This window comes from Callorhinchus milii, unplaced genomic scaffold (assembly GCF_018977255.1).
Source record: "Callorhinchus milii isolate IMCB2004 unplaced genomic scaffold, IMCB_Cmil_1.0 Scaffold1, whole genome shotgun sequence".
NCBI lineage: Eukaryota > Metazoa > Chordata > Chondrichthyes > Chimaeriformes > Callorhinchidae > Callorhinchus > Callorhinchus milii.
This window is the reverse complement of record NW_024704742.1, coordinates 88243058-88270524: the sequence shown is the minus strand read 5'-3', so window position 1 is coordinate 88270524 and position 27467 is coordinate 88243058. Positions and strand designations below refer to the sequence as shown.

General features: G+C 40.7%; 1 protein-coding gene across 1 annotated transcript in view; it reads left to right on the top strand.

The window, feature by feature from the left end:
- The window catches only part of glis3 (GLIS family zinc finger 3), a 281629-nt gene that overhangs the window by 209515 nt on the left and 44647 nt on the right, over positions 1-27467 (top strand). Inside the window, exons 7-8 of the mRNA XM_042332976.1 lie at positions 4387-4548; positions 8879-8989. Coding sequence (XP_042188910.1) covers positions 4387-4548; positions 8879-8989 — 273 coding nt within the window. The remainder of the gene's footprint in view (positions 1-4386; positions 4549-8878; positions 8990-27467) is intronic.

The following is a 27467-nucleotide window of genomic DNA, read 5'->3' as shown; positions in this document are numbered from 1 at the left end:
TGGGCAGGTTTCCTTACTCCACACGCCTAATAATAATCCCTCCAAAACAAAACAATAATAAATTGGTCATTTTCAATCCACGACTGTTTGTGGGACACTGCTGTGCGCAATTGGCTGCTGCGTTTTCTCCATAAATATACAATCAATTCACTATACAGTCTATTCTGTGAAGCGCTTTAAGACATCTAGAAGATGTGAAAAGCGCTATATCAAATGCAAGGATTATTATTATTATTAACATCATTATTATGAAAAAGTTTCTACTATTATTGCCCCACCTGGTAAACTGTTTGAAATATTTATCACTCCTTAATTGGAAACACGTTTGTGGCGGTTAGGAGAAATGTTTTCATACACAAAGTGGTTAGGCTATGAAATGTCTTGTTTGGAGCAGTGGTTGAAGCATAATCCATATTGGCCTTCAAGAGGGAACTTGATAAGTACTTTTAAAGGAATCAGGTACAGGGGTATGGGGAAAGGGCAGGTAAATTAGATTGAAAGGATTGCTCTTGATGAAGGCAACACAGACAAGATGGGCTGAATGGCCTCTTCTGTGCCATAAATTTCTATGGTTCTATTTTTCCAAAACAGAACAGAATTTTCTGCTTTGTTTAATTTTAATTTGATAATAATAATATTACTTGTATTTGATATATCCCCTTATCATATCTTCAGGGCGTCTCAAAGTGCTTCACAGAATATAGTGTAAAGTGAATTGACTGCATATTTTATGGGTGAAACGCGGCAGTCAATTGCACACAGCAGTGTCCCACAAACAGCCATGGATTGAGTGACCAAATTATTTTTATTTATTTTGAAGGAATTATTACCCCCGGGAAAGTGATCTGCCAATCAACTAACAACCGGGTTCCTACTTACTGCTAGGTAAATAGAGGCGTGTGGAGTAAGGAAACATTTCACCCTGCCGGGAATCGAACCAGGTCCTCTCACTTACGAGGCATGTGCTCTAACTATTAAGCTACAGGACTCCACTAAGCTACAGGACTCCAACCTGATGGTGTCTTGTCCCACTTTCTTGGATTTTGCATTCCAAGTTTACCTTGTCTATGCTGTCTACTATCTATGAAAATCCCTGTTACCCTCCTTTTCTCTAATCTAGAGATTAAACATTTTATGTCTGTGTGGCATCAAGGAAATTCAGAAATATTTTTTATGATACTTTGCTTTACAATTCATTGCAGTTATTAGCCTATTACCTGGCAAATGAAATAGGTTTAGTAAGTGTAACACTATACTGTGAATAGGTCTAGGGAAACTCCGGTCTGCCTGGGTTAACTGGTTTTGTAGATATTCATCTTGTATGTTGTGATACTGAAAATTGCACTCAAATTGCAATAATAAAGGTCCTTAGCAATAGTTATATTATCATGTTATGAATTATAAATTATAAAACTGCAAACATTATTTTGAATACAAATGGTACATAATTGATTTTGTGGTAACCATCCTTCCTGGTAACCTGTTCACTCATTCATTACCCTTTGGGTAAAGAAATACTTTCTGGTGTCTGTTCTGAAATTCCACTTTGCAACGTTTAATCTGTGTGCATTTGTCCTTGGTGTCGATGCATCACCTGTAAAGATAGACAGTCACTACACTTTAAGTTGAATCCTGCCAAGCGCTTTGAGCCATCCTCCCGATGTGAAGAGCACTGTATCAAAAGCAAGAATGTATTTGGTATTTTTATTTTATTTAACCAAAAGTGTTGTTCTAAGTTTACTTTCTCAATCCCACTTATAATCATATACAGCTATATATAGGGTCCCCACTGAGAGGTCTCTTTTCAAGACTGAAGGGCTCTAGCTTGTCAGCTTGCTTATTGCTTATTCATTGCTTACTTTTTAACCCCCCAAAATTGCTTATTCTCCTTGCATATCTGAAAATCTAAACTCAATTGATTTGGCAGTATTGCCCAGCTTCCTGTTTGCCTTGTTTGTTGCTCCTTCACAATATTTTGAGATGGTGAGAAAAGAAATTGAGACCAAGAACAAAAACAGACTTACTTGGCCACAGGGTACTAGGATGCATTGTTATTAAACCAATCTGAATATCAACTAACAACATTGGTAACACACACTGGAGCAAAAGAACAACAGTCATCAATTAGCCTCAACAATCTAGGATACACTTGTCACTTCATAACAGCAGCTGAAGCAAAAGTTCACAGACCATGCAAGGCTTTTGGCATGGTGTCTCCAACATTAGCATAAGCCTTGCAAAGAGCAACTGAACCTTCTCAAAGTGTCCTGTTGTATATGTTCGGTGGTATTACAGGAGAAGCACCTCTGAATTGTTTGTGTAAATCAAGCTTTAATTGTAATTTCCAAATAAATCTAAATCGACCCAGTTTGGAGTAGGTTTGAATGTCGTTTTATATTCTGAGATACTTGGACACCACATGTGTTGCCTGGCATGAGGAGAATGAGGAGAACTTGAGCTAATAAAGCCTTTTTTTTAAATACCGTCCTGGACATTGCTTTAGAAGCTTGAGGAGAAAGGTCACGTTGATGGTTAAGTGAGCTAAGCTGCACCAGACGAAGTAGTGCGCTCGGTTTAATACTTGCAGAATGTTTCCCCCATTGGAATGTGAGCTGGAGGATCTCCCATAAACTGGCTGCAGTGGGAATGAAGTCAGCCCTTTGTAAATATTCTGACACTAAGCTGTTTCCAACCTAGAGTGGGCCCTTGAAGAATGTGAGTGAAGCGTTGGTTGACTGTAAAGACATCTTCTGCAGACAACGTCTTGCTATTGACTTAATTTTTTTACATCACCTAATCCTCAGAAATGTTGCGATGTTATGAGCCAAGTTATGAACCAGATCTTAGATATGAGATGGTCCTTTCAAACCACATTGCTGTGGGTTTTCTTTGTCCTTTTCCCACAAGCTTTAATCCTCTCTGTGACTAAGAGCACGTAGTGAACCATGAAGCCTCGGCTTATGTTGTAACTTAAGTTAATTAATGAGAGCCCCCCAAACCATCTTAAATGCCTGTGTTGTATCATTTAAACATGAGCTGCTCTAGGACTAGCACTTAGCTACACAATAGGTACTCGATCACACAATCTATTACAGTCCCAAGCAATTCAGCAAACCAGGCTCATGCCTCTTTGTCAAATTTGTATCTTGCTAAAACCAATCTTACCAATTGCAAATGCCAGTACCAGAGTCAGTTTACTGAGAGCATATTCACAATAAATTCATTATTAATACATTTCTCTATTATTATCAAAAATAATTAATTGTGGCTCTGGCTGATTTTTATGTTGAATTATTTTGCATCCATATTTATAAGATTTTATTTGTATCAACAAAATGCAAATATTCTGTTTACAATTTCTGTTGGTATTTCATTTATAAGCAATACATTACAAATAGCAATATTACAAGAGCTACTCACCACTAATTTAATTTCTTTGGAAGTATTTTAATATCGTAAGCTCACGATAATACATTTTGTTTAATTTATTCACAGTTATAAATAAAATGCTAAAAACAAGTCTGTAAAGCAAAGATTATTTAATAAAAATATAGTTATTGGCCAAACAATTTAATTAGTATAATTTACAGTCTGTTGTGTAGAATTACCTAGAGTGATAGGTCATAGAAATAGATCATTTGACCCAAGTAGTCCTTGCCAGTATTGATACTCTATATGAGCCCCAAGCACTCCCATTCCCCTCTCCTATGTCCCTCCAATTCTTTCTTCTTCATGTTCAGCTAACAGAGGTGAAACTGTTTCTGTTTACTTTAGCATTTTATTAGGATATAAAATACTAAATCAGCAAATTATTGCATTTTAACAATCTTCGAAAATGTACAGCAGCTTCTTTCAGACGTTCACTTGTTTGGAGTCAATGCATTTTAATTAAATATTTATATTATAAGAGGTAGCAGAGGAGGAATGCTTGCAACAAAAGGTTTTCATCATATCCTGAAATCTCCCACTTTTTTCTCCAGAGGTCATCAATAATAGTAACATGCAGCCCAAGTGCTCATCCTTACACCTAGTGTGAATCAATGGTTTGGCAGGAAGCTAGGAGCAAAGGTAGAGATTGGCAGCACATATTGATCAGTGGGAATCATCCCTCCAAGGAGAGAGTTTGCATCCCATTCTGGACACAGGGAGATTTCCAGGTGAAGGTGGCATACACATATGGAACTATCTGATTTGGATACTCTTAAGAATGGTGATGGGTTTCCCCATGTATCAGACCCCTGATTGACCAAATAAAACATTAAGAAAGTAAGTTGGATACTGAGGTGTAAGAAATATATGTTGCTGCTGGAAGTGTTGAAAAAACTGCAGAGAAATTAGCAGTTTTGTTTTTCGTGAAGTAATAGTTTCTCTCAACTTCCTCTGCAGTTTGAAGGCTGCAATAAGGCTTTTTCAAGACTCGAAAATCTCAAGATTCACCTACGAAGCCACACTGGGGAAAAGCCCTACCTATGTCAGCATCCAGGCTGCCAAAAGGCCTTCAGCAACTCCAGCGACAGAGCCAAGCATCAGAGGACACACTTAGACACAGTAAGATCCCATGATCCATATCACTCCCAAACCTAATCTTTCAGATTGCATGATGAAGAGCCAGAATTGTGAACTAACACTTCTCTCTGCTTCCATCTCTAATTTATTCTAACACCTTCTTTTAATCAGTGTAAAATTCTACAGCACTAATCACAAAAGGAACAGAGCAATTGATGCCCTCTGTTGGCTTTTGAATAAGATGTAATGCTTCTGCGTGATGTAAACTGCCTCAATCCTATTTATTAACGTTAACCGTATTTCCAACGGCACTAATAATATAAATGTAGCAACATTTTTCCTTGGAGAAATTGTTTTGAAAATCATAACTATCATATTGTAGATGAAATTACTTTTGTTCAACTCATTTGCCACTCCTAATTCAGCTTTCCCAATGTTTATTGAGGATGTCTGGGTTAGCACTTTGAGATATCTTTCCGACACGAAAGGCACGATACAAATTTAATGTATTGTTATTTTCTAACGCTTATATTCACAAATGGGTTTAATATCTGAATTGTAAGTTCTGGGCATTGGAATAAGCAGCTCTCAGTTTCCCAATTAGCAAAGTGGGAAAAGGCTCAGGTTTGCTCATTGCCTTTGTTCGGATTTTGTCAGATTAAGGGTCACAATTTGCAAATTTCATAAAATGGAAGTTGCAATTAGTGCAACGAATACAAATGCTTTGAGATGTCTAGAAGGCGTAATAAGGCGCTATATCAAATGCAAGCATTAGTTCTGTAGCTCAGTAGTTAGAGCACTCGCTTTGCAAGCGAGAGACCTGAGTTCAATTCCAGGCAGGGCGAAATCTTGTGGAAGCTTCCTTACTCCACATGCTTAATAATAATCCCTCCAAAACCCAAAACAATAATAAATTGGTCATTTTCAATCCACGACTGTTTGTGGGATGCTGCTGTGCGCAATTGGCTGCCGTGTCCGCCTACAAATATACAGTCAATTCACTTTACAGTATATTCTGTGAAGCGCTTTGGGACGTCCTCCCGACGTGAAGAGTGCTATATCAAATGCAAGGATTATTATTATTATTATTAATTTTATTATTATTGCAAAAATGAATATCATCAAATTAAACCCCACCAAACCGATTCTTCCATCCCCATCCCCCGTTCTATTTTATTTTTGCTAGAGAAAAAAAGTTGGGGTAAACTCTATGTTGTTCAACAATTTTAGGGCAATGTAAATTTTTGCCACCACTAAATCATCGATCACTATTAAATTCAATCATTGTTAAATTAAATTATTGGTCACCATTAAATTATTGTAACTTTTGAATAATTAAACAACAACAACAAAATACATTTGTATAGCGTCTTTCACAATGAGAGGATGATCTAAGGTGCTGGATAATCAGTGTTTCGGACCCGAGCTGGGGTCGGAATCAGGAGGGTGGAGGGCGGGAGGTGAAGGAGGGTGACCTAAGCCACAGTCAAATAGGAGGGTCTTGAGATGGGTCTTGAAGAAGGCAAGGGAGTAGGCGAGGCAAAGGGATTGTGGGATGGAGTTGCCAGAGGGTGGGGGCAGAGTGGCTGAAAGTTCACCCACCAATGGTGGAGAGGGTGAGTCAGGAGACGTGAAACAGGCCAGAGCCCACTGAGCGGAGGGAGCGGGCAGGTTGGTCGGGGATTAGAAGATCGCAGAGGTAGGGGGGAGCAAAACCGTGGAGGGCTTTGAAGGTGAGAACCAGAATCTTGATCCCTCTGTGTGATGGGAAGCCAGTGGAATCGGGCAACGATTGGGGTGATAGGGTCACGGAGCCTGGTGCAGGAGAGGTCACCGGCTGCAAATTTCTGAATGATCTGAAGCCTATGGAGGAGGAGTTGGGGAGGCCAACAAGCAGGGAGTTTGCGTAGTCGAGCCTGGATGTTATGAATGCATGAATGAGGTTCTCGGTGGTCTGCAGTGTGAGACAGTGGCAGAGCCTGGAAATGTTGCGTAGATGGGGGAAGGCAGAGCCGGACATGGCATGGATGTGGGGTAGAAAGGATAGTTGAGGGTCAAACAAGATTCCAAAGTTCCGGACTGGTTTAGTAAGGTGGAGTATGCATACTTGGTTAAACATGTTGTTTAACCCATATTCCCATAAAATACTGGGTTGTACCAGAACAAGTGTGACAGGTTGTGAAGGAGTGTGTAAGTTTGGAATGAGAAAATGATATTTGCTCTGTAAAAGTCAGTTGTTCCACTGTCCACAGAAACATTCCTCCTTGAGGATACCACCCTACCCATTCTCTCCTGACAAGCTTTGAGTAGATGCTCTCTGAACTCCAAAGGGATCACACAAAGCCTCCAGAATGCAAATAACCATCTGGCTCATGAGTGGGTTTGAGATCCATGAGTCTGGAGATGTGGATCTGGTTTATCTGAGTCCAGAACATTACCCATTATAGAAGTCCTGTAATCTCCCTCAAGTTTCTTTGCATTCAATTCAGAAACTCTTAGCCTTAGGTACGTCACCAATGCCAACTGACCTAGTGTCACAAAACAAAAGTTCTAACCCCACTGCTTCTGTTAACCTTAGTGCAGCCAACATGTTCAAATGTTTAATGATTTCCAAAAGAAGTCAAGCCAATTTGAGATGACAGTGAGAAGGAAAGGGTTTTCAGCCTAACCTGACTCTTTCCTCTTGTGTAGGGTCATATTCAGGACCCCACTGACTGTTCTCTTGTCTGCAACAAAAACACTTTACAATGTCAATATAATTGGACACAACTCTGCTGGTTATTAAAGTTCGCACCTTAAGTTTATATTGGGAATTCAAGTGCACACCAGTATACATTTTACCCACAAATAGATTTCTCCTACCCTATCTCCCTCCCTGGTGAGATATTTTGCTTGTGGCTAAGCGCTAGCTTTCAAATGAATTGGAAATATAACGGAAAAAATTTCACTCTAAATTGCACATTCTCACACTTAACAACGCAGTTCAAAATCACCTCCTAAATCCCCAATGCATGGGCATTTTTCAAAGGAGTGATATTTTGGAAAAATCTTGAGACTTCCAAAGCCCAAACAGTTGTTATCCAATTGTGGTTGGTTTCCAGTGAACACCAAAAGAGTTATTCTCCTCTTTAAGCATCCATCAGTCACAGCCAATCCATGGGCAGGCCTTCTTCATGTTCTCCATTGCAGCCAACTTATTGATATGGGGCTTTTCAGTTCCATTTGTCCCAGTGCACTTATAAATAACTGTAATGTGATTTAAATCCTCCTCGAGGTAAGTGGGAACTCTTTGGAACTGAGCTGGCTCCAATGCGACATGCTCGGTAAAGTAATGCGGGAAGTGAATCAACCCTCTGTGGTGATTTTGATAGTCCGGTTCCTGAGCCAGGCAGGTCCGCAGTACTGCAGTGCACTGCTGATGACAGATCAACCAGTCTGGTTCAACAGCAGGACTTGAAAGGACAGATTAGAGATTCTTCCCACTCAGCTCCTGGTAACCCTGAAAGATAAAGCCAGCATAATTTTATTCTGCGTTCATTAATATTCTTGTCATTTATGATAAAAAAAAGGGTTTACTTTTATTCATAAGTGAAAATTTGCTAAACTTACTGAACAAAATAGAATGGGTCACGACACTATTGGTGCGGGAAGCACAAAGTGCCTAGAATTGCTCTTCCCCTTGAAATCATTTGTCACTGCAGGTGGGGCCATGGCAGTCAATAAGTTGCTCAAAACTGTTTGCAAAAACAACTTGCTTTCTGAACCCCTCTCTTTACACACATCAAAACTAAACTCTTATCTCTACCTTTTCTCTCTCTGTCTTTCCCAGTTGTTGTTCTCCTGTAGTGATCAGGTACCATTGAGTGGATCTTTCTGCTGTCTCTTGAGCTGAATCCCTAACCGCTTTCTGTTGCTAATCGTTTCTGACTATGCCTCATAGTCTCAGGGGCTCAAATGATTGTAAGTATAATCGCCAAAGTCAGCTGCAAGAGCTTTCAGGGAAATGAAAACGGATTCAAATCCTAAAGAGGTTAAAAGGTAGAGAGCAGGGAATAGGCGAGTCTCAACTGCTGGTGGGTGGATGGGTGGAGGGATCTGAGCAGGAGGAAGACATCACCCTTCCTGCCTGCTTGATGACTCACATGCTATCACATTAGATGCACCACTCAGTTATTTGCTCTGTTGGTAAACGAATGTTGATCGGTAAACCTGTCTTTCTGTTTTTTGCATGGCATTGTGCTTTAGATCCAAGTGAAGATGATTAGTCAGAGACCAGGATAAAGAGTGTGTGCAGTGCAGAGGATGAGACCTCATGATGAGCTTGAGTCTGTCACATTAAAGCTGCTGTTGTTCTCTCCGTTTTTTTCTGTAGAAACCATACGCCTGTCAGATCCCGGGCTGTACTAAGCGGTACACGGACCCAAGCTCCCTCAGAAAGCACGTGAAGGCACATTCCACAAAAGAACAGCAGGCGCGGAAGAAGGTGAGTTGATTGAGGGGCCCTGCATAAATAGAAATAAATACATTTGTTTGTTTCTAAAGTGAAGTGAATCCAGGATCGGCATGCGTTAAATAATAATAATAATATTAATCCTTGCATTTGATATAGCGCCTTAATATTCCGTTGAGACGTTTCAAAGCTTTTCACAGAACATATTGTAAAATGGATTGATTGTGTATTTGGTGCGTGAAATTTGGCAGCCATTGCACGCAGAATTGTGTCAAAAAAAGTCATGGATTGAGTGACCACATTTTTTGCCAGAGGAATTATTACCACGGAAAGTGACCCGCCAATCAACTAACAACTGGGTTCCTACTTATTGCTAGGTAAACAGAGGAGTCTGGAGTAAGGAAACTTGCGTAAGGTTTTGGCCTGCCCAGGAATCGAACCCAGATCCTCTTGTTTGCAAAGTGAGCACGCTAACCACTACGCTACAGGATTCCACCAGGATATAACATAGAACTGGGTTAAATTTCAATAAAAGCCATAATTCATACTTTGAAATATAGTTGCACTTCAAATCCAGTCATATGTCCTTAGATACTGGACCCAAGTCTTCATGATCAGCAACACATGTTCTTGCAAAAAAGTGAAATAACATGAAATCACATTGATTTTAATCGTATGTTACTTAATTTAACAGTTAACTTTTCTGTACTGGCCAGCTCGCTCGTGGAAAGCTGCCAAGTTTGGATTAATATATTTTAATTTCAGTCTTAATGAATGCTTGGTAACCTGGGGTGAAATTGCTGTGATGATAATAATCCTTGCTTTGGATGTAGCACCTACATCAGTCAATCATCTCAAAGCACTTTACAGGGAATCGCTCAAAAGTGTAATTGAGTATGTTTTTGTAGGCAAACGTGGCAGTCATTTTGTGAATATCAATGTCCCAAAGATAGCAATGAAGAGAATGACTTATTTATCTGGGACTGTTGACCTGGAGAGACATGGAGAAACACATTTTTTGAATAGTGCCATGGGAATTTAACATTAGATAATAATCCTAATAATCCTTACATTTGGTATAGCGCCTTTCACGTCAGGTGGTTGTCACTGCTCTTCACCGGATATAATGTAAAGTGTAGTCACTATATGTTTCGTAGGTGAATACACTAGCCAATATGCGCACAGCAATGTTCCACAAACAGCCATAAAGTGAATGACCAACTTTATTGGTCACTGGAACAGGCTGACAAAACCCTGTGTTTTTCGTCTTCCAAGTGAAGGCTGAATTTAAGAATTTTCCACGATTTTCCACATTTCTGCATGATCGTAAATTTTAACAACAAAAACAACTGGTATTTATATAGCACTCTTCATGTGGGTAGTGCCTCAGAGCACTTAAAAGACAAAATGGCTTTACAGACTATAATTAAATGATGTTTCAGGCCTTTTGAGTTCCCTGAGATATTAACTGTTGGCACTATAATGCTGATGGTTATACCAGACGTCAGCAACATGAAACAGGAGAGCTCAGGAAACGTGTTCAATGTTTGGTTTTGAGTTCCTATGTAACATGCCTTTGAGATTCACAAACTAGTGAACTGAATCTTGAATGGTTTCCTTTCTTGTAACAGCCATTCCCACCTCAATGTTCACAGAATCATAGAATCCTACAAAACAGGAGACCATTCGGCCCATCATGCCTCTGCCTGCTCTTTAAAAGAGCTATCCAACTACTCCCACTCCCCAGCTCTTTCACCTTGCAATTTTTTCCTTTTCAAGTATGTATCCAGTACCCTTTTGAAAGTTATTATTCAATCTGCTTCCACCAACTTTCAGGCAGTGCATTCCAATTATAACAACACTCTGGTTCTTTTGCCAATTATTTTAAATCTGTGTCCTCTTATACCAACCCAACTGCCAGTAGAAACAGTTTCTCCTTATCTGTTCTATCAAAACCCCTCATAATTTTCAACAACTCTATTAAATCTCCCATCAACCTTTTCTGTTCTAAGGAGAACATTTCCAGCCTCTCTAGTATCTCCACATAACTGAAATCCCTAATCCCTGGTATCATTCTGGTAAATCTCCTTTGTACCCTCTTCAAGACCTTGACAATTCTTATCAAAAAGATGCTGCAAATTAGACCCCACAAAGAGGTTTCCTTTGTCTTGCTCTGTGAGTACCCAGCACCTAAACTGTACACACTGAGCACTTTATGATCATAATAATCCTTGTATTTGACATGCCTTATCAGGTCGTTGAGTCGTCTCAAAATGCTTCACAGGATATACTGTCAAGTGAAAGGCAAAGTACCGTAGATGCTGGAAATCTGGTGTAAATACAGAAGTCGCTGGAAACACGCAGCAGGTCAGACAGCATCCATGGAGAGAGGAAAATGAGTTAACGTTTCAGGTCATTGACCTTTCATCAGAACTGAGAAACTGTAAAGTGAATTTGACTTTATATTTTGTGGGCAAATCAACAACAACTTGCATTTATTTAGTGGTCTCCACTCTGGGGCGTATCCCAGAGCAGTGGTTAATTGCCCACAGCAGTGTCCCACAAACAATTGTGGATTGAGTGACCACATTTTTGTAAGGAATTATTACCCCCGAAAAGCGATGCGCTAATCAACTAACAATCAGGTTGCTACTTACCGCTCGGTAAACAGAGGCATGTGGAGTAAAAAAACTTGCCTGAGATTTTGCTCTGCCCGGGAATCGAACCCAGGTCCTCTCGCTTGTGAAGCGAGCGCTCTAACCAGACTCCACTTTCTACATCATGTAGCAAACCTGTTTTCTAGAACTCAGTTTTACAAGTCAAAGTCAGCATATGATCATTATAAGCCCTGGTGAACTCAGCCGCTGTCAGTTCACCAGGCATCTGAGGGTTCTTTGTTGTTTCAGTTGCAAGCTTTTGTCTCGCCTTGGCAATGAGAAAAACATTCCCTGGTAATGATAACAATAAAAGACAAAGAAACAATGAATTGTTTTAAAACTGAATTATGACTTTAATTAAACTTGAGCCTTGGCACAAAGCCAAGCAAGCCTGTGCAAAAATGTGAATTCATAAAGCGAAAATCCCCATAAAAATTCTAAGGTGATAAAGGCCCCGTGAATAGCTGAGTAGTGGGTTTCCACTGTCCTTGCAAAACAGTCTAATAGCTCTTCTGTCACACCCTGTTAGTCATGGGTTCCTTTACATTGTACAAGTGCGAGCACTCTTTACTTTGTGTGTTGAGACATTACTTTTAACAAATGTAGTTTTGAAAGGGTGCTTCAACACTACAAGGAACAAAAAGTACTTGTGATTATGTCATCATTAGAAATCATAGTAATTTCAGTGCCTCTGACATTTGAAAGTCCTCAAAGTGCTTCACATGGAATTGCTGTAAAGTGTAATTTGAAGGAAATATGTTTCAGTCAATTAGCGCCCAACAATGTCCTGCAAACAGCTATGGAGCGAATGACCATTGTTATTTGGGGGATTGTTGGCCAGTACACGGGGGAGAAACTCCCTTCTTTTTTGACTAGGGCCGTGAGATTTTTAACATTGACCAGTGTTAAATCTCTCATGGCACCATTCAAAAAGAGACAGGAGTTTGATTTAAAGTCTAATATGAAGGATGACACATCCAACATTGCAGCCCTCCCCCAGCACTGCAGTACTGTCATTTACTGTTCAGATGTGGTTCACCCAGGAAACAACAAAATTACATTTGTATAGCGCCTTTCACAGAAACAACTGGTTCTGACTCCAAGCTCGTTGATCCAGACACTGCAAGCACAAGGCAATCCCATTTTGTATCTTGGCATTGCCTCAATTTTTCAAAATATTTTTTTATTTTTCCCAGTTTTTTTCCAACCCTCTTGGTTTTTTTTGTTTTAGTTACTTATATACTTTTCGTTTCGTCGATTTGATACTAGTTTGCCTTGACTACAAAAAAAACGCAGAACGAAATCATTCTGTCCCTTCACCCGCCCTTTCCCTTGCCTCCTTCAAGATCCATCTCAAGACCTTCCTCTTCAACCATACCTTTGGTCACTTTCGTTGCCCACCCTCCCTGCCCTCTACCCCTCATGATCCCAACCCCAGCTCGGGTGCACATCCTTGACTGTTCAGCACTTTAGGACATTGTCCCGGACAATGTAATTTATTATTGTTGTTGTCATCTTCTTCCCCTTCCTCGTGCCCCTATTCTCATGCAACAAATTCTGAACCACAAGTCTCTCAGTATAGATCTGACAAAGAGTAGATCCCAGAATCCCAGAACCAGCATTACCACATTACAGAGAATTTACTGGATCTGCAAAAGGAATCACAAACAGGGAGTCCTATGGGTACCCAGAATCATCCCTGAAATCTCTGACTGACCCCTGGGCACACCTATCGTCCCATCTGGTACCTGGAGCGTTCAGTTATCACAAATTCTTTTGCAAACCCTCGCGGGTTTTATTCTGTTCTTGTCAACTCTTTCAAAACTTAATTTGCACACAATTGTAAGTGTAACCTATAACCTGAAACCTATAAGATTATCAAAGGGCATGATAGAGTAGATAGTGGGAGATTGTTTCTCCTGGTTGAAGAAACTAAAACCAGGGGTCAGAACCTTAAAATCAGAAGCCAGCCCTTTCACACTGAGTTGAGGAAGAACCTCTTCACTCAAAGGGTAGTGAATGTATGGAACTCACTACCCCAAAGGACTGTTGACACTCAGTCCTTGAACATATTCAAGACTGAGATAGATAGATTTCTTATTGCAAATGGGATTAAGGGATATGGGGATAAGGCAGGGTCAGGTTATTAGCTGGAGTTAGATTAGAAGATCAGCCATGATTGAATGGTGGGGCAGGCCTACTCCTGCTCCTACATGTTATGTTATGTTAAATTCACTCGGAGGGTGGTGAAAGCATGGAACTCACTGTCAGAAACTGTGGTTGAAGCAAAAAGTATCAATGCGTTTAAGAGAAAACATGATGCATACATGAGGGAGAAGGGAATAAAGGGGTTTGGGACATGGGGAATAGGAGGGGCAGAGACTAGTGTGGGGTATGAACACCAGCCAGATGATTAGGGCCAAATGGCCTGTTTGCATGTTGTATCATGCTATGTAACTTTGTTTAATAGCAAGACTCAAGCAGTAGTATATAAACACAGGTTAATGTTATATTTGTTCTAAAACACACCAAGCAGCAAGGACCTTCTTTTGGGGGTGGTGGGGGGGGAAATAAATGACTTGTCTGTGATCAAGGAAATGACCAGCTGTTGATTTAATAAAAACAGGAAGTTCGATGAATTCCAATTTTCCTTGGCTATCTCAAGACAATCCAGGGCTTTCCCATTAAACTTAAGAATCTCCTTGAGTCTGGGAGCCCAGAAATATCTGTCTTACAGCTCAGCCAATAACTAAATTGGGAAGCAAGCACAGCATGAATATATTTAGTCATTCTAAAGCTTTATTGCCTTAGTCCAAAACAAAGGCTTAATGGAACATGAGATGCATTCTTACTAGCCTTTTCCAGTACGGTTTCTGTATGTTAAGTGCTCCAGAGACTGATTTGACTTGAACACGCAAAACCTGGACCAGATTTCCTCTGCATAATTATTCCCAGAGTGCGACTGGCCAAGACCTGAGCAATACAGGCACATCAGAGCTGACTTAATATGTACTTAATACACACCTGTCGTGTGTTATATTTAGAATATATATTGATTTAATAGTGAGAATATATTATTCTATACTTTACAATATATCATGTGAGGTTCTTTGAGACTTCTTCCCACGTGAAATCTATGTCAAATGCAAACATTATTACTGAGTATGAAGTAAGTTTGTAATGACTATACTTTGACCTGAAATTTTGTTCATTGGGCTATTGACATGAAGTATTTAAATTTCATTTTAAATTGCATTGTATTGAATTGAATTCTGAGTGATCATAGACTACAGTCTTAACAGACTTAAAATCTCTGCCAAGACTTAACTAGTAGGTGAGTGTGTGTGTGAGAGAGAGAGAGAGACAGAGAGAGAGGGGGAAAGAGAGAAATCAAGAGAAAGAGAGAGAGGAGTGCAGTATAACCTTTTGGCAGATACATCACTAATGCCAGAAGTTATAGAAATCCGCTGTGATGTTGAAAGTTATAAATAAGGCCCTTGGTACTATCTGGCACATATTATATTTACAATCAAAGTTCAGCAATGAATTGATCTACAGAGTGTGGACGTACAATGACAGAGCAAATGCTTCCTGTCAGAAGGACTAGTTGTCAATGATTTTGAAATCCTAATGTTCCAGCGCAAAGTATAACAGAGTAATAGTTTGGATACAATAGATATAGTGATAGTTTGAAAGTTGTGATGTTTCTTAATACATTCAGCAGCATAGTTGACAGCACATCTAACAAATCTCTTATGAAACAACGTATCAGAGGTGCAGTTTGTTGAACTGAGCTGTTATTCTTTCTGCCAGCAATCTCGGTGCCACAATTAGACAGAAGCTCCACCATGTTCAAATATACAAATAATAATCCTTGCAATTGATGTAGCTAACGCCTTATCATCTCATCCAAGAGCCTCAAATGTATCACAGGATATACCGTAAAGTGTAGCGACTGTGTATTTTGTAGGCGAGTACGGTAGCCAATCTGTGCACAGCAATGCCCCACATACAGGCAATGAAGTGAACGGCCAATTTCATCCGATGGATTAATGGCCAAACCTGGATATGAAGCATGTTTGCCCACCGGTTTGCACAGAACAGATGATAAATTCCCTATGCCTCATTCACAGTTGTAAGGATGCCACTTACATTTTGTTTTTCTCTTTTAGCTTTAGACAAACATTTCCCGATAGATTGGTTCACCAAAAGTTAAACACTTAAACGTTTCTCACCCCCCACCACTTCGCAACCTGGAGGGAAACAGTCGGCTGCTCAAGCCTGTGGCAAGTGAGCAGTAATACGGCAGCTCATTACTGAAAAATGATCCTATTATATTTTATTGCCTTCTATGCCTTTTGTTCCTCACTTCAAACAATGGCTCATAATTGTCGCTTAAAACTGGGAAAGTGCAGTGCATGCCATAAGGGAGCAAGAATCCATTCGTTGTTCTGAATGGAGACGTAGAAAAGGCATTTATTTGAACGTTCTCGGAAAGGTTGATTTAAAATATTTTACGTATGCCCTAAAGAGGTTCACTAAGAGGCTGAGGGTCACTGAGCAGCGTAAACGGTATCTAGGAAACATCCCACAGAAAAATGCAATGAAGAGTAAGTGTTTTAATCCTTAAACTTTAATCCCCTCCACTTCCTGTTCAGAAAGAAATATAAATCAGGCACCATGGTGTGCAGCAATTTTTACTGAAAAGTACGTTGGCGAAAGAGGATTAGCAGTGGACAGAAGTGTTTAAGGAATTTAATCACACAATTTGTTGTAAAACCTTTCAACCCGTGAATGACCAGTTCCCTTTTTAGCGAGGCCAAAGAAGGACAACAAACCTCACTACGAAAGTGATTAGAAGCAGCTCTGGCTGATGCCTCTTCACTACGGTTGCTGCAGTCTCATCTCTGCCCTGATATCCCAAGTGCAGGATGCTGCAATAATACTACCACTTATAATAATAATCCTTGCATTTAGTCTTGCGCCTTATCACGTTAGAAGAACGTTTCCCACCTTCTTTCTGATCTGTCTGCTCGCTCTAGTCAGTGGAGCCTGCCTGCTCCATGTCCCCCGCCCCACCCGGCCCGCCCCACCATCGGCAGTCATTTCTTCAGTCTTTCTGCCCCCTCCCTTTGGAACTCCATCCCACAGTTCATTCGCCTCTCCCTCTTCCTTGCCTCCGTCCCTGCCACAAGACCTTCATCTTCAACTGCACCTTTGATCACTATCCTACCCCCATCCTCCCTCACTTCCACCCCTCCTGATCCAAACCCCCATCTCGCGTGCAAATCTTTGACTGTCCACCACCTTGGGACTTCCTCCTGACATGAAATGGGCTAAACAAATGTAATTTGTTGTTGTTGTTATTGTCTCAAAGTGCTTCACAGAAATTACTGTGAAATGGAGTGACTGTGTATTTGTAGGCAAACGCGGCAGCACAATTGTAATTATTGCACCTTTTGGGCATCTAGAGAGAGAGAGTGAGGATAAAACATAAAACTTACATAACTCTGTTAGGCACTGGCTGCACTTCTGTACCAAGAGCGCCAATAACATTAATACTTGGGATGTTATCAGGGCAGGGAAGAGTGGAGTTGGTTTGACCATTATTGATCTGCCTGCCCAGAGAAACTTCATAATATTCATTTCACTGGACTACACTGTGTTTCAGTTTTGTGCACCTACTAAAAAAAAGGTTCCTCAAAAATATTTTTCAACACTTTTTAAAATATTTTTATATGTTTCCAAACATACATTAACAGTGACTCGGATGTAGGGACATGTTGAATTGAACAGTTTTCTTTGTGTTATTGTGCTGGGATGGATATAAGTTAATATGCTTTGCCTACAGAAGACCAATTACAGAACCCAAGTTTATGTACGTGTTGTAACCAATAAAATACACAGTCAATCCACTTTACAGTATATTCTGTGAAGCACTTTGAGACGTCTCAATGACATGATAAGGCAGTATATCAAATGCAAGGATTATTATTATTAGAACGTAAAATCTCTGAAGTACGCTGTTGTTAGCCGACTGACTGAGATTGCTTTCAAACATTTTAATAGGCATTGTTTTCTTGTTTGTTAATACTGTTTGTTAATAGCACCTTAAACTGTTTGGCAAATCTATTCAAATAAAAATAGTAAGCTAATAAATCATACTTAGCTTGCAGTCGAAGTAACTTCACATGATTATTATTATTATTATATTACTTGTTTGTGGGACATTGCTGTGCGCAATTGGCTGCCGCGTTCGCCCACAAATATACAGTCAATTCACTTTACAGGGGGATCAGGATTATTATTATTATTATTATCAGGAGGTTGTCCCAAAGCACTTCACAGGATTTACTCTAAAGTGTAGTGGCTGTGTATTTTGCAGGCAAACAAGACAGCTAATTTCCACACAGCGCTAAACAATTCAACCGAAGGACATAGTGACTGAAAACTTTGTAAGAGGTGCTTAAAAGAAAAACAAAATGTAAATGAAAGCATTGTGAGATTGAGACAAATTACACTAACGTAAAATATTTAATCCCACGTTATGGAAATGTGGAGCAAAAATGGTACATTCTGTTAGCTAAACAAGGTCGCTAATCTTTGGCGATCAACACCTTCAGTCACCTCTTACCTGTTCCTATATCTCCACCCCGGCTTGGACTCCCACTTTGCCCCTGTAAAGTGAGATGTTTTCCCAACAGACTCCTCACTAACTTAAACATTACACAGTATTAGTATGGAATCTTCAGTGACTGGTTAAACCATCTACCAAAGTCGTGGGGGGAGAGGAGAGAGGGCATTATACCTAACTCCCCCCCCATTCACCCATAAAAATATGTACTCAATTCACTTTACAGTATATTCTGTGAAGCGCTTTGAGATGTCTCAATGACATGATAAGGCGCTATATCAAATGCAAGGATTATTATTATTATCATACCTTTCTCGGGTTCCCACTTTGTCTCTGTAAAGCTCTTGAAGACATTCTTCCAAATAAGAATCATTGCATAAGTGCAAGGTGTTGTTGTTAGGATCCAATTTTAAGTATATGTTTCAAACTGGATATCTTTCCGTGTGATATCTATAAAAACATACATTCACTCCAGTCTACAGTAAAACCTGGGAAGTGACTATGGGACATCCTCCCAATATGAAAGGTGCTATACCAAATGCAAAGATATTATTATTGTAATTATTATATCCCAAGATGCATATCTTTTCCTTCCTCATATTCCACACAACCTCTTAGTGAATGGAGCTTTGGTGTAAATGTTGCCCCTTGGTGAGGATAAAGTGGTAAACTAATATAGAAATACCTTAGGAGAAACGTTCTCCTCAGCAAACTCTCTCTCTTCTGGGTTTGGAGAATGGTTTAAATTGCTCCCACATTGCTCTCGTGGTTTATGATGTCATTGAAAGCCCTCGAGTTTCACCCCCTTGTAGCTCTGCCAGCACCATTTATTCCTGATATACAATACACGAGGCTGAAGCAATGAATAACTCTTTTAACCTGTATCCCAGAGCAATAAAACTAAGAATGCCCCGTGTTTCAACAACGCCCACATCTGAGACATTTCTGATTCACAAATGTGCTGATTTTAACAACTAGTCTTTGTTGCGAGAAAAGATAGCTTTGAAGTTTGGATGGAACTTAAATATAAAGTTCAGAGTTTAGATGACTTATAATTTTCACCAGTTCACCACAATGTTTCTCATTCTCCCCACCCCTCTCTCCATGGTATTAATGTTCCTGATTTCTTTTCTGACAGTTTCTCTGGTTTCTCTTCTAATATATATATATATATGGTGGTGGGGGGGAGGGGGTTTATTGCTGACCACCTGAGTCAGGTTGGTCCACAGTATTCCAGGGTATTTCTGATAACAGCACAGTCAGCCTGGCTCATCAAGACTTGTAGCGACACATCAGTCACTTTGAGTAGGGATTCTTCCCATTCAGCACTTGTTAACCCCGAAAGCCAAAGCTCTAATTGATAGAATAGTCCTAGCTGGACAAGCGACGGGAAAGCTGCCAGGCAGTGCCCTGAATGGCAAGCTATGCAGTTTCAGCTGCATGGCTCCAGCAGTACCCCAACACAAACTCTGGGGACCCCAAACCTTGGCTCTTGCCAACTCTGGAATTAGGTTAGCAGGATACGTCGCTTCCAAGAAGAGAGTGCGCATTCCATTCCAGACAAAGGGAAATTTCCATGTGTAGGTGGCAAACATGCAACTCTCAGTCCGGTTTAGATACTCTTAAGCAGGGTGAAGGGTTTCACTGGGTCAGATACCCGGCTGACCACATAAACCAAATAAACCCTCTTCTGCTGCCGGTCTGCATTGCTGCAGACACAGATGAAGATAACATAGCCAAAGCATTGAGTTCCTGCTGTCCCCATGAAAGGGGGAGAGGGAATCACCCGCTTTAACATAAATCAACAGTGTGATAGTCATCTTAATGAAATAGCAGAAAGGTTCGAAATGGAAGCAAACATTAATAAATTGCTGAAATGGAAATTGACATGCTCGACTGGATAGACTGAATGCAGAGCTTGAATGCTTCACGCAGTTCATCTGGTTGTAGCTATCCATTACTCTCCTGACTTCAGCCCGATGCCTCTGTTTGATTTGTGCCTCCGATCTTCTGTATCCCATCTCCCCACACAATAATATCAGATGCACAGAAGGAGGTTTACACATCTTGAACATGGGAATAATGTGAACTGCAGTGAACTGACCAAATTACAGACCATAAAAATAGGCAGCACAGCCATTTAATCCATCGTGCTTTTTTTTATGACATTTGGCATTCTTTAGAATCCAGACATTAGTTTAAAGCCAGGCGTTTTTTTAAGCCTTTTTTTTTCTTCTTAAAAACATTCTTTGGCTCGTGGTAAAGGCAACTTTCTCCTTCTGAAACCATCTATCACATTTTGTGAATTACTCCTATCGGAAGTCTTTCACTGCACGAATCTTTCTGTTAGGAGCGGCTTGTTGAGTTTCAGGAATTCCACTCTGATGCCGTGCACATATTGAGAGGCTTCAGTCGGAAGCGACTCTGCACTGCTCAGAGGAGTGCATTTTCCCAGCACTGCTCCTGCCTGACCTCACAGCTATTTCCAGGCTACATTTCAGTGTCTGTTCCGTCTCAACACCTACCTCTTTCACTGCACTTTCGGTCATCTTCCCCCACTCTCACCCTCCCAGCTCCCACCTTCAGCTCAGGTGCCTAGCCATTATTGTTAAAGTGCCTTGGGACGTCCTCCTGACATGAAAAGGCACTGTATGAATATAAATTTGGATTGTATTGAAGTGACTGTTTTCTTGTTGCTGGATCTTTCTTAGTCACAATGGAGCCTCCAAGGAGGAATTTGGTTCAAGAAGGTCCTCTGGCTTTCCAGGATACATACCCTACCACCATCCCATTGCAGCAATGATCTGACTCCATGGTCCTGGTCTCAATCCATCATTGTGGTGTATCGAGATGTACTTTCCAATTTTATGCCAAATTATTTTCACTTGCTAACCTTCCCTGAGTGAAAAATCTAGATCAAATGTAATTACATTTTTCAAATTAGTTTTTGCTGACTTGCTCCCTACTCTCCCTCTGAAGGGTTGATTCATACTGTACAGTTTATGTATCACCAGTGCCTGACCCAAGTGGTTTTTCTTCACGTTTGAACCCTGAAACTGAATGTCAGCAGACTATTGAATTAAATTACAGAAAAACGGTTCAAAACTGAGAAATTGACAAATTCTTCAAGAATATAGAGTAAATTTCTTCCTATATCTTGTCACTAATATATGTAATTGCACAAAGTCGGAGTCCAATCCCAAGAATTCAATCCCAGAGATTCCATGAATTGCTGATTTCTCCTCACAGGGAGGGGAAGAGAAGGAGATAACGATCGACAGATTAATAATGATATCCAACCCAACTCTGATCAACTAGTGCCGAAACAACACATCCAAAAGCAATCGCACCTGTTTGCTCTCTCAACCGCAAATTACAAGGAGAGATGAGGACCTAAGGGGTTGTAAGATATTGGACTCATTTTAAAATATAGCTTGATGCTCTGATGAGAAGTTGTTTATCCTTCATTTTGAAAGTAAAGATCTGATGGGCCAAAGGGCCTCTTCATCCAACCTGATCTTAGGAAAATCCTGTGTGTTCCATTAAATTCACTTTTTAATTTTTCCGGTAAAAAAAGACAACAATTGGAACTGCGGGGTTTGTATAAGCTGAATCCAATGGGATTCACTAATGCAGGATCATTAATGGGAAATCCTGCTGGTAACGAGTAGTGTGTCACAGTCACACCCGAAAATGAGCAGTGTGAAGAGCAGGTAGTATGTTCTTGGTTACTGACCCCAATGTCTGCAGATTTCTGTGGGAGCGATACTATCGCGTTTAGTGAATGCTGTTTGAAACTCTCGCAGCCTTTTCGTCCCCCAAAGCACCATTTTGTAAAAAAAAATGCATGTGAGACTATTTTCTGACATTTATAGCATGCTTCAATGAGAAACGGTGTCACCTCTAACTCCACCTCCTGGAATTCCTGCTCCTGCACTGATGTGCTGCTGACTTGTCAACATCTGGTCTGAATCTATACCTTGGCAACAGCAGTAATTGATGCTGCAAAACATTGTGCCTCACAGCTCCAGCTGCAGCTCTCTCTCCTTCTTCAGTAACCGAATCAGTCATTGACTCAGTGTGGCTGTCGTCACCTTTGACCTCCGTGGTTCCAGATGAGGACTAGTGGATGATTTGAGATCAGATCTATGTGACTTACTTTGTCACATCTCGGGTACAAATGCTCTTTGAAGGTGGTTGAAGGGGAGAAGCCCACTTGTTTGTTACAATTCCTGCCTGGTCGCTGATGCCAGGGATGTCCGAAGACCCAGTTCACAGACAGCCTGTGCTAATGGTGTGGTCCTGAGAGAGGAAACAGGCTACTGAGCTGTATCTCCACTCCAGCTGTTGTGTTGGTGAACGTTCAGAATACAGAATACAAATACCCTCCATTACTCCTACACCGTGGAGGGAAATGAGATTTCCCATACAAGCACAGATCAAAAGACTTGTACTAAGTGAAGGGAACAGAACAACCCCCAAAGAGAATAAAATCAAAAAAGTAGCTACTCATTTAGTGAAAGATTATTTCCGCTGGTTGGTGAATTGTCAACACGAGGACATAAACTCAAGATTATCGCTAGAAACATAAAGTGGGAGGTTAAAAGAATCCTGTTTGACACAAAGGGCTATTTGGATGTGGAATGCGTTACCCCGCGTAGCCATTGAAGCCAAGTCAATTGCCTCATTTAAAAGGGAATTAGTTAATCACTCGAAGAACAAATTTATGAAAGGATATGTGTTAGGATTAGATAGAAAAATAGGATTAGAGTTGATAGCTCCAGTAGGAGAGTTAGCATTGCACAGGCACAACGGTTTGAATGGCCTCCTTCTGTGCTGAAATGTCTGATTATATGAATTTGAAGGCTGGTGGGAAGGGGAGAGTCAGCATCATTGACCTCGTAGCATCGAAGCTAATTGCAGTTTTGTTCAAGTAAAGATTCACTTGAATACAGTAAACTCCTGATAACTCATCACTCCAAAGGAAAAGGGCTCAGTGACGATTTATTAGGAGTGGCGAGTTAGGCATAACTACATAAATAAAGCATCAGTCTGTAAGCGGTCACAAAGAGGCATGCAGGCAAAAACGAGGCAGGGTAATTTGGCTTGCCAAGTGGTAGAATGGCTGCTCTCTACTTCTAAACACCCAGTGAGATTGAGCGCTCAGCAGATGGGGAGCTCTACCTTTGAGAATTTGGAGCCCAAGAAATATGGAATTATCAGACTTATAAACCATCAAATGTCCTGGCATATTGCATTGTTGCATTGTTTAGAAATTTAATATCCACATGCACATTTCTTATTAGAAAATCTCTTAAGAAATACCGCAAATTGGACCACAACGTTTCATTCTTGACCTCATGACAATTAAGTAACACAAAGCCAAACAACAAAAGCATCCCTCCTCACTCACTCACTTAGAGCAGATGGAACTGTCTTCTTAATGTCCATTCCTTAATCATAGTGTGTATGGCCAGGCTGGATTTTATTTCGCTCAGACTCCGTTCTGGAAATAATTATCAAATCTTTATCGAAATGAAAATCTGGAACAGATTCACATACCGTCCATGGTTTGCCAAACAGTAAACCAGTTCCTTACGTCACAATTGCGTAACTCGCTGACCCTTTAAACTGGTGGAACGTGTGGTCTTCAGCCTGGAGCTTCTCATGGCCTTTGCCTTTACATCACTCTCTTACAATTTAAGATTGTTGCAGTTGTTGTAGAAAAACTAAATTTGGTCCCTCACCCTGTTGTTCGTGGGACCTTGCTGTGTGCAATTGGCTGCCACGTTTAGCCCGCAAAATACTGTCAATCCACTTCACAGTGTATTCTGTGAAGCGCTTTGACATGTCTCAAGGACATAATAAATACAAGGGTTATTATTAAAAACAACTTCCAAATTAAGACTGAATTTAAGAGTCACGCAGAATTCGGTACTATTCTTGCCTTTTAATTTAGAGTTGAAACCAGTTAAAGGTGAAGTTAGAAGAAGTTGTTTTCACACTGAGAAATGTGGAATTTACTCCTGTCCAAATGGTTCCAGATTCCAGGACAATTGAAATATTTAAGAAGGACTGTGATGAATATTTGGCAGGCGAGGTATGAAGGGAGATGGTGAAAGGGCAGGGAAATGCTATTTAAGTTTCAAATCAGCTGTGATCGAATAAAAGAGTGGAGCAGGCTTGAATGGTCTAATCCTGTTCTTATTTTTTGTATCAGCCTGGTTCAGTTGGTAGCTCTCTTGTCTCTGAGTCAGAAGCTTGTGGGTTCAAGTCCAACATCAGGATTTAGAACTCATACTGTGTAAACAGACCCTCTAATCCAGGGTGGGGGAGAGCTGCATTGTCAGAAATGCCGTCCTTCAGATGAGGCGTTAAACCGAGGTCCCATCTGCCTGTTCAAGATCCCATACCACTATTCATAAAAAGAAGATAGATTCTCCGAGAATCCTGACCAACAGTTTCCCAGATAGAATTGTCCATTTGCCTCATGACTGTTGTGGGATATCATTACATGTAAATTGCCTGCCTCGTTCGTCAACAAAACACATAGCCACTATACCTTACAGTAAATCCTGTGAAATGCTTTGAGAATGTCAGTCCTGTGAAGTGCTCCTGATGTGAAAGGCTCTAATTCAAATGCAAGGATTGTTATTATCATTTATGCTCTTAAGATATGAATCGTGGTGAAGACTGAGACTTTGAGCAATTTGTACCTCAGCAGTTCACACCTCAGAAGCCTCAGTTAAAGGTCTATGCAGAGCATGCTGTCGATTGTGAGCTACAGGAGATATGAACATCTTTCTCCCGAATGACAGAATATCTAAAATACTGGTTCACCTAAGGGCTTCCACTGTTTTAACAGCAGCATGGAATATCACTGCAGGAGTGGCCAGGCTCATTCTGCACACTCTGGCACCATTCAGTGATGATATGTTTAAGAAGTGTACTCTTTAGATAACAAAAACAGAGAGAGCTGGGAACACACAGCAGGTTAGGCAGCATCTATGGAGAAAGGAAAGTGAGTCAACGTTTCGGGTCCACAACCCTTCGTCAGAACTGGGGCATGTTGGGAGGGAGAGGTTTTTAAGGACAAGTGATCTGCATCTGCAGTATTTTGTGTTTTGTACTCTTTAGATCTTTGGTGAAAGTAACTTAGCACTTGTCAACCAGTGCACATAAAGTTGCATTCTAGTAGGTTCCAAGCTTGGTTGTACTGTACTGCCGGAAACGGGCACCTCCAAAAGATAAACATTTATTGCCATCGAAAAAGTGAAACTCTTAAAGTTGAGGTGGAAACCCTGATCGCTAGTTTTACTGTTTGCAATGGCAAGCCACATAGTTTTAGTTGGTTGGTTGGTTCGACTCCAATACACTGTGGGTCCCCAAGCTTTGATGCTTGCCAACCTGCACTAATACTTTCCAGGATTCGATGAGCAGAGTATGTACCACTGGAGAGAGAGTGCCCATTTCATTTCAGATCCAGGGAATGCTGCATGCATATGTAGAACTCTCCAGAGTCTGGATTGGATCTAGGATGGTGAAAGTTTTCTGTGAATTTCAGGACATGTATCAGGAAGTCTTTCTTTACTCAAAGGGTAATCAACAACTGGTGCCAGAATTAGTGAGGGGTAAGGTTGCCAGAAAACATGATGGAGGCTGGGACACTGGACTCATTTAAAAAGCAGTTTGATGCTGTGATAGGGGGGACGGTGGGGTGAGAGTTCTGGAGGAATGAGATCAGATGAGCCAAAGGGCCTTCTTCCTAATAATAATAATTCTTGTATTTCATATGGTGCCTTACCACATCATCTTGATGTCTCAAAGTGATTCACAGGATTATACTGTAAATTGCAGTGACTGTATATTTTGTAGGCATAATGCGGCAACCAGTTTACACACAGCAATGTCCCACAAACTGCCACGGAGTGAGTGACCAATTTTATTTGGGGTATTGTTGGCCACGATATCAGGAGAGAGAAATTCCCTTCTCTTTTTGAATAATGCCATGGGATCTTTAACATCCACCCGATCAGCTAGAAGGGACCTTAGTTTAACATCTCATCTGAAGGATAGTAGCTCTGACAATGCAACACCACCCCCAGCACTGCATTGGAGTGTCATCTTAGATTATGTGATTCAAAGGCCCAGAGCCTGTCCATGCTGTCTTCATCCAGACTAATCTTGTGAGTTTATGAAATCTTCCCAATGTGGTAGGAGCTGTATAAATTTAAATATATGTTTTTCTGAATGAGCTGAAGGGCCTTTTTCATCCAGAGATCACACCTGTTCAGGTGGATGTTAAAGATTCCATGGCACTATTCAAAAAGACAAGGAAGTTTCCCCCAATGTCCTGGTCAACAATCCTCCAGATAAAATTGGTCACTCACTTCATGGTTGTCCGTGGGACACTGCTGTGCACAATTGACTGCCACATTTTGCTCATAAAATATAGTCAATTCCCTTTACAGTATATCCTGTGAAGCGCTTTGAGACGTCTCAATAACTTGATAAGGCACTATATCAAATGCAAAGATTATTATAAGGAGATTGATGACTCCAGCCTGAGGGCTTTCTTCTTTGCTGTAATAGGGGTAAGCTTGGCTCAGCTGGCAGCACTCTCACCTCTAGTTCAGAAAGTTGTGGCTTCAAGCCTTGCATTGGAACTTTGAGCTTAGAGTCCAGGCTGACACTCCAGGTCAGTAACAGGGGAGCTCTTGTTGTTGGAGGCATCATTGTATGGATGAGATGTTAAACCAAGGTCCTGTCTGCCTGTTCTTCAAGTGAACATTAAAGATCGCAAGACATAACTGGAAATGAGAAGGGATTTTCACATAGTTATTTGTACAACCCTCAACTCTCTTTCAAACCTTTCATCCAGGCTGACCATGTCTGTTTTCTTCCATCCTCACAACGTCGCCTACCTCTGCCAATACTTCACCCCAACACAGCCAAAACCCTCATCCAGGTTTTTATCACCTCCACTTCTCTAATGCCCTGCTCACCAGCCTCACCAGCTCCATCTTCCCCAAGCTACAAAGCATTCAGTATTCCACTGCTCATATCCTAGGTTCCATAAGCCCCTCACTCCGATCCTTGCCCTGCTTTCAAATCAAATATCATCAAAATTTGCCCACAAAATACACAGTCAGTCCACTTTACGATATATTCTGTGAAGTGCTTTGAGATGTCTCAATGACGTTATAAGGCGCTATATCAA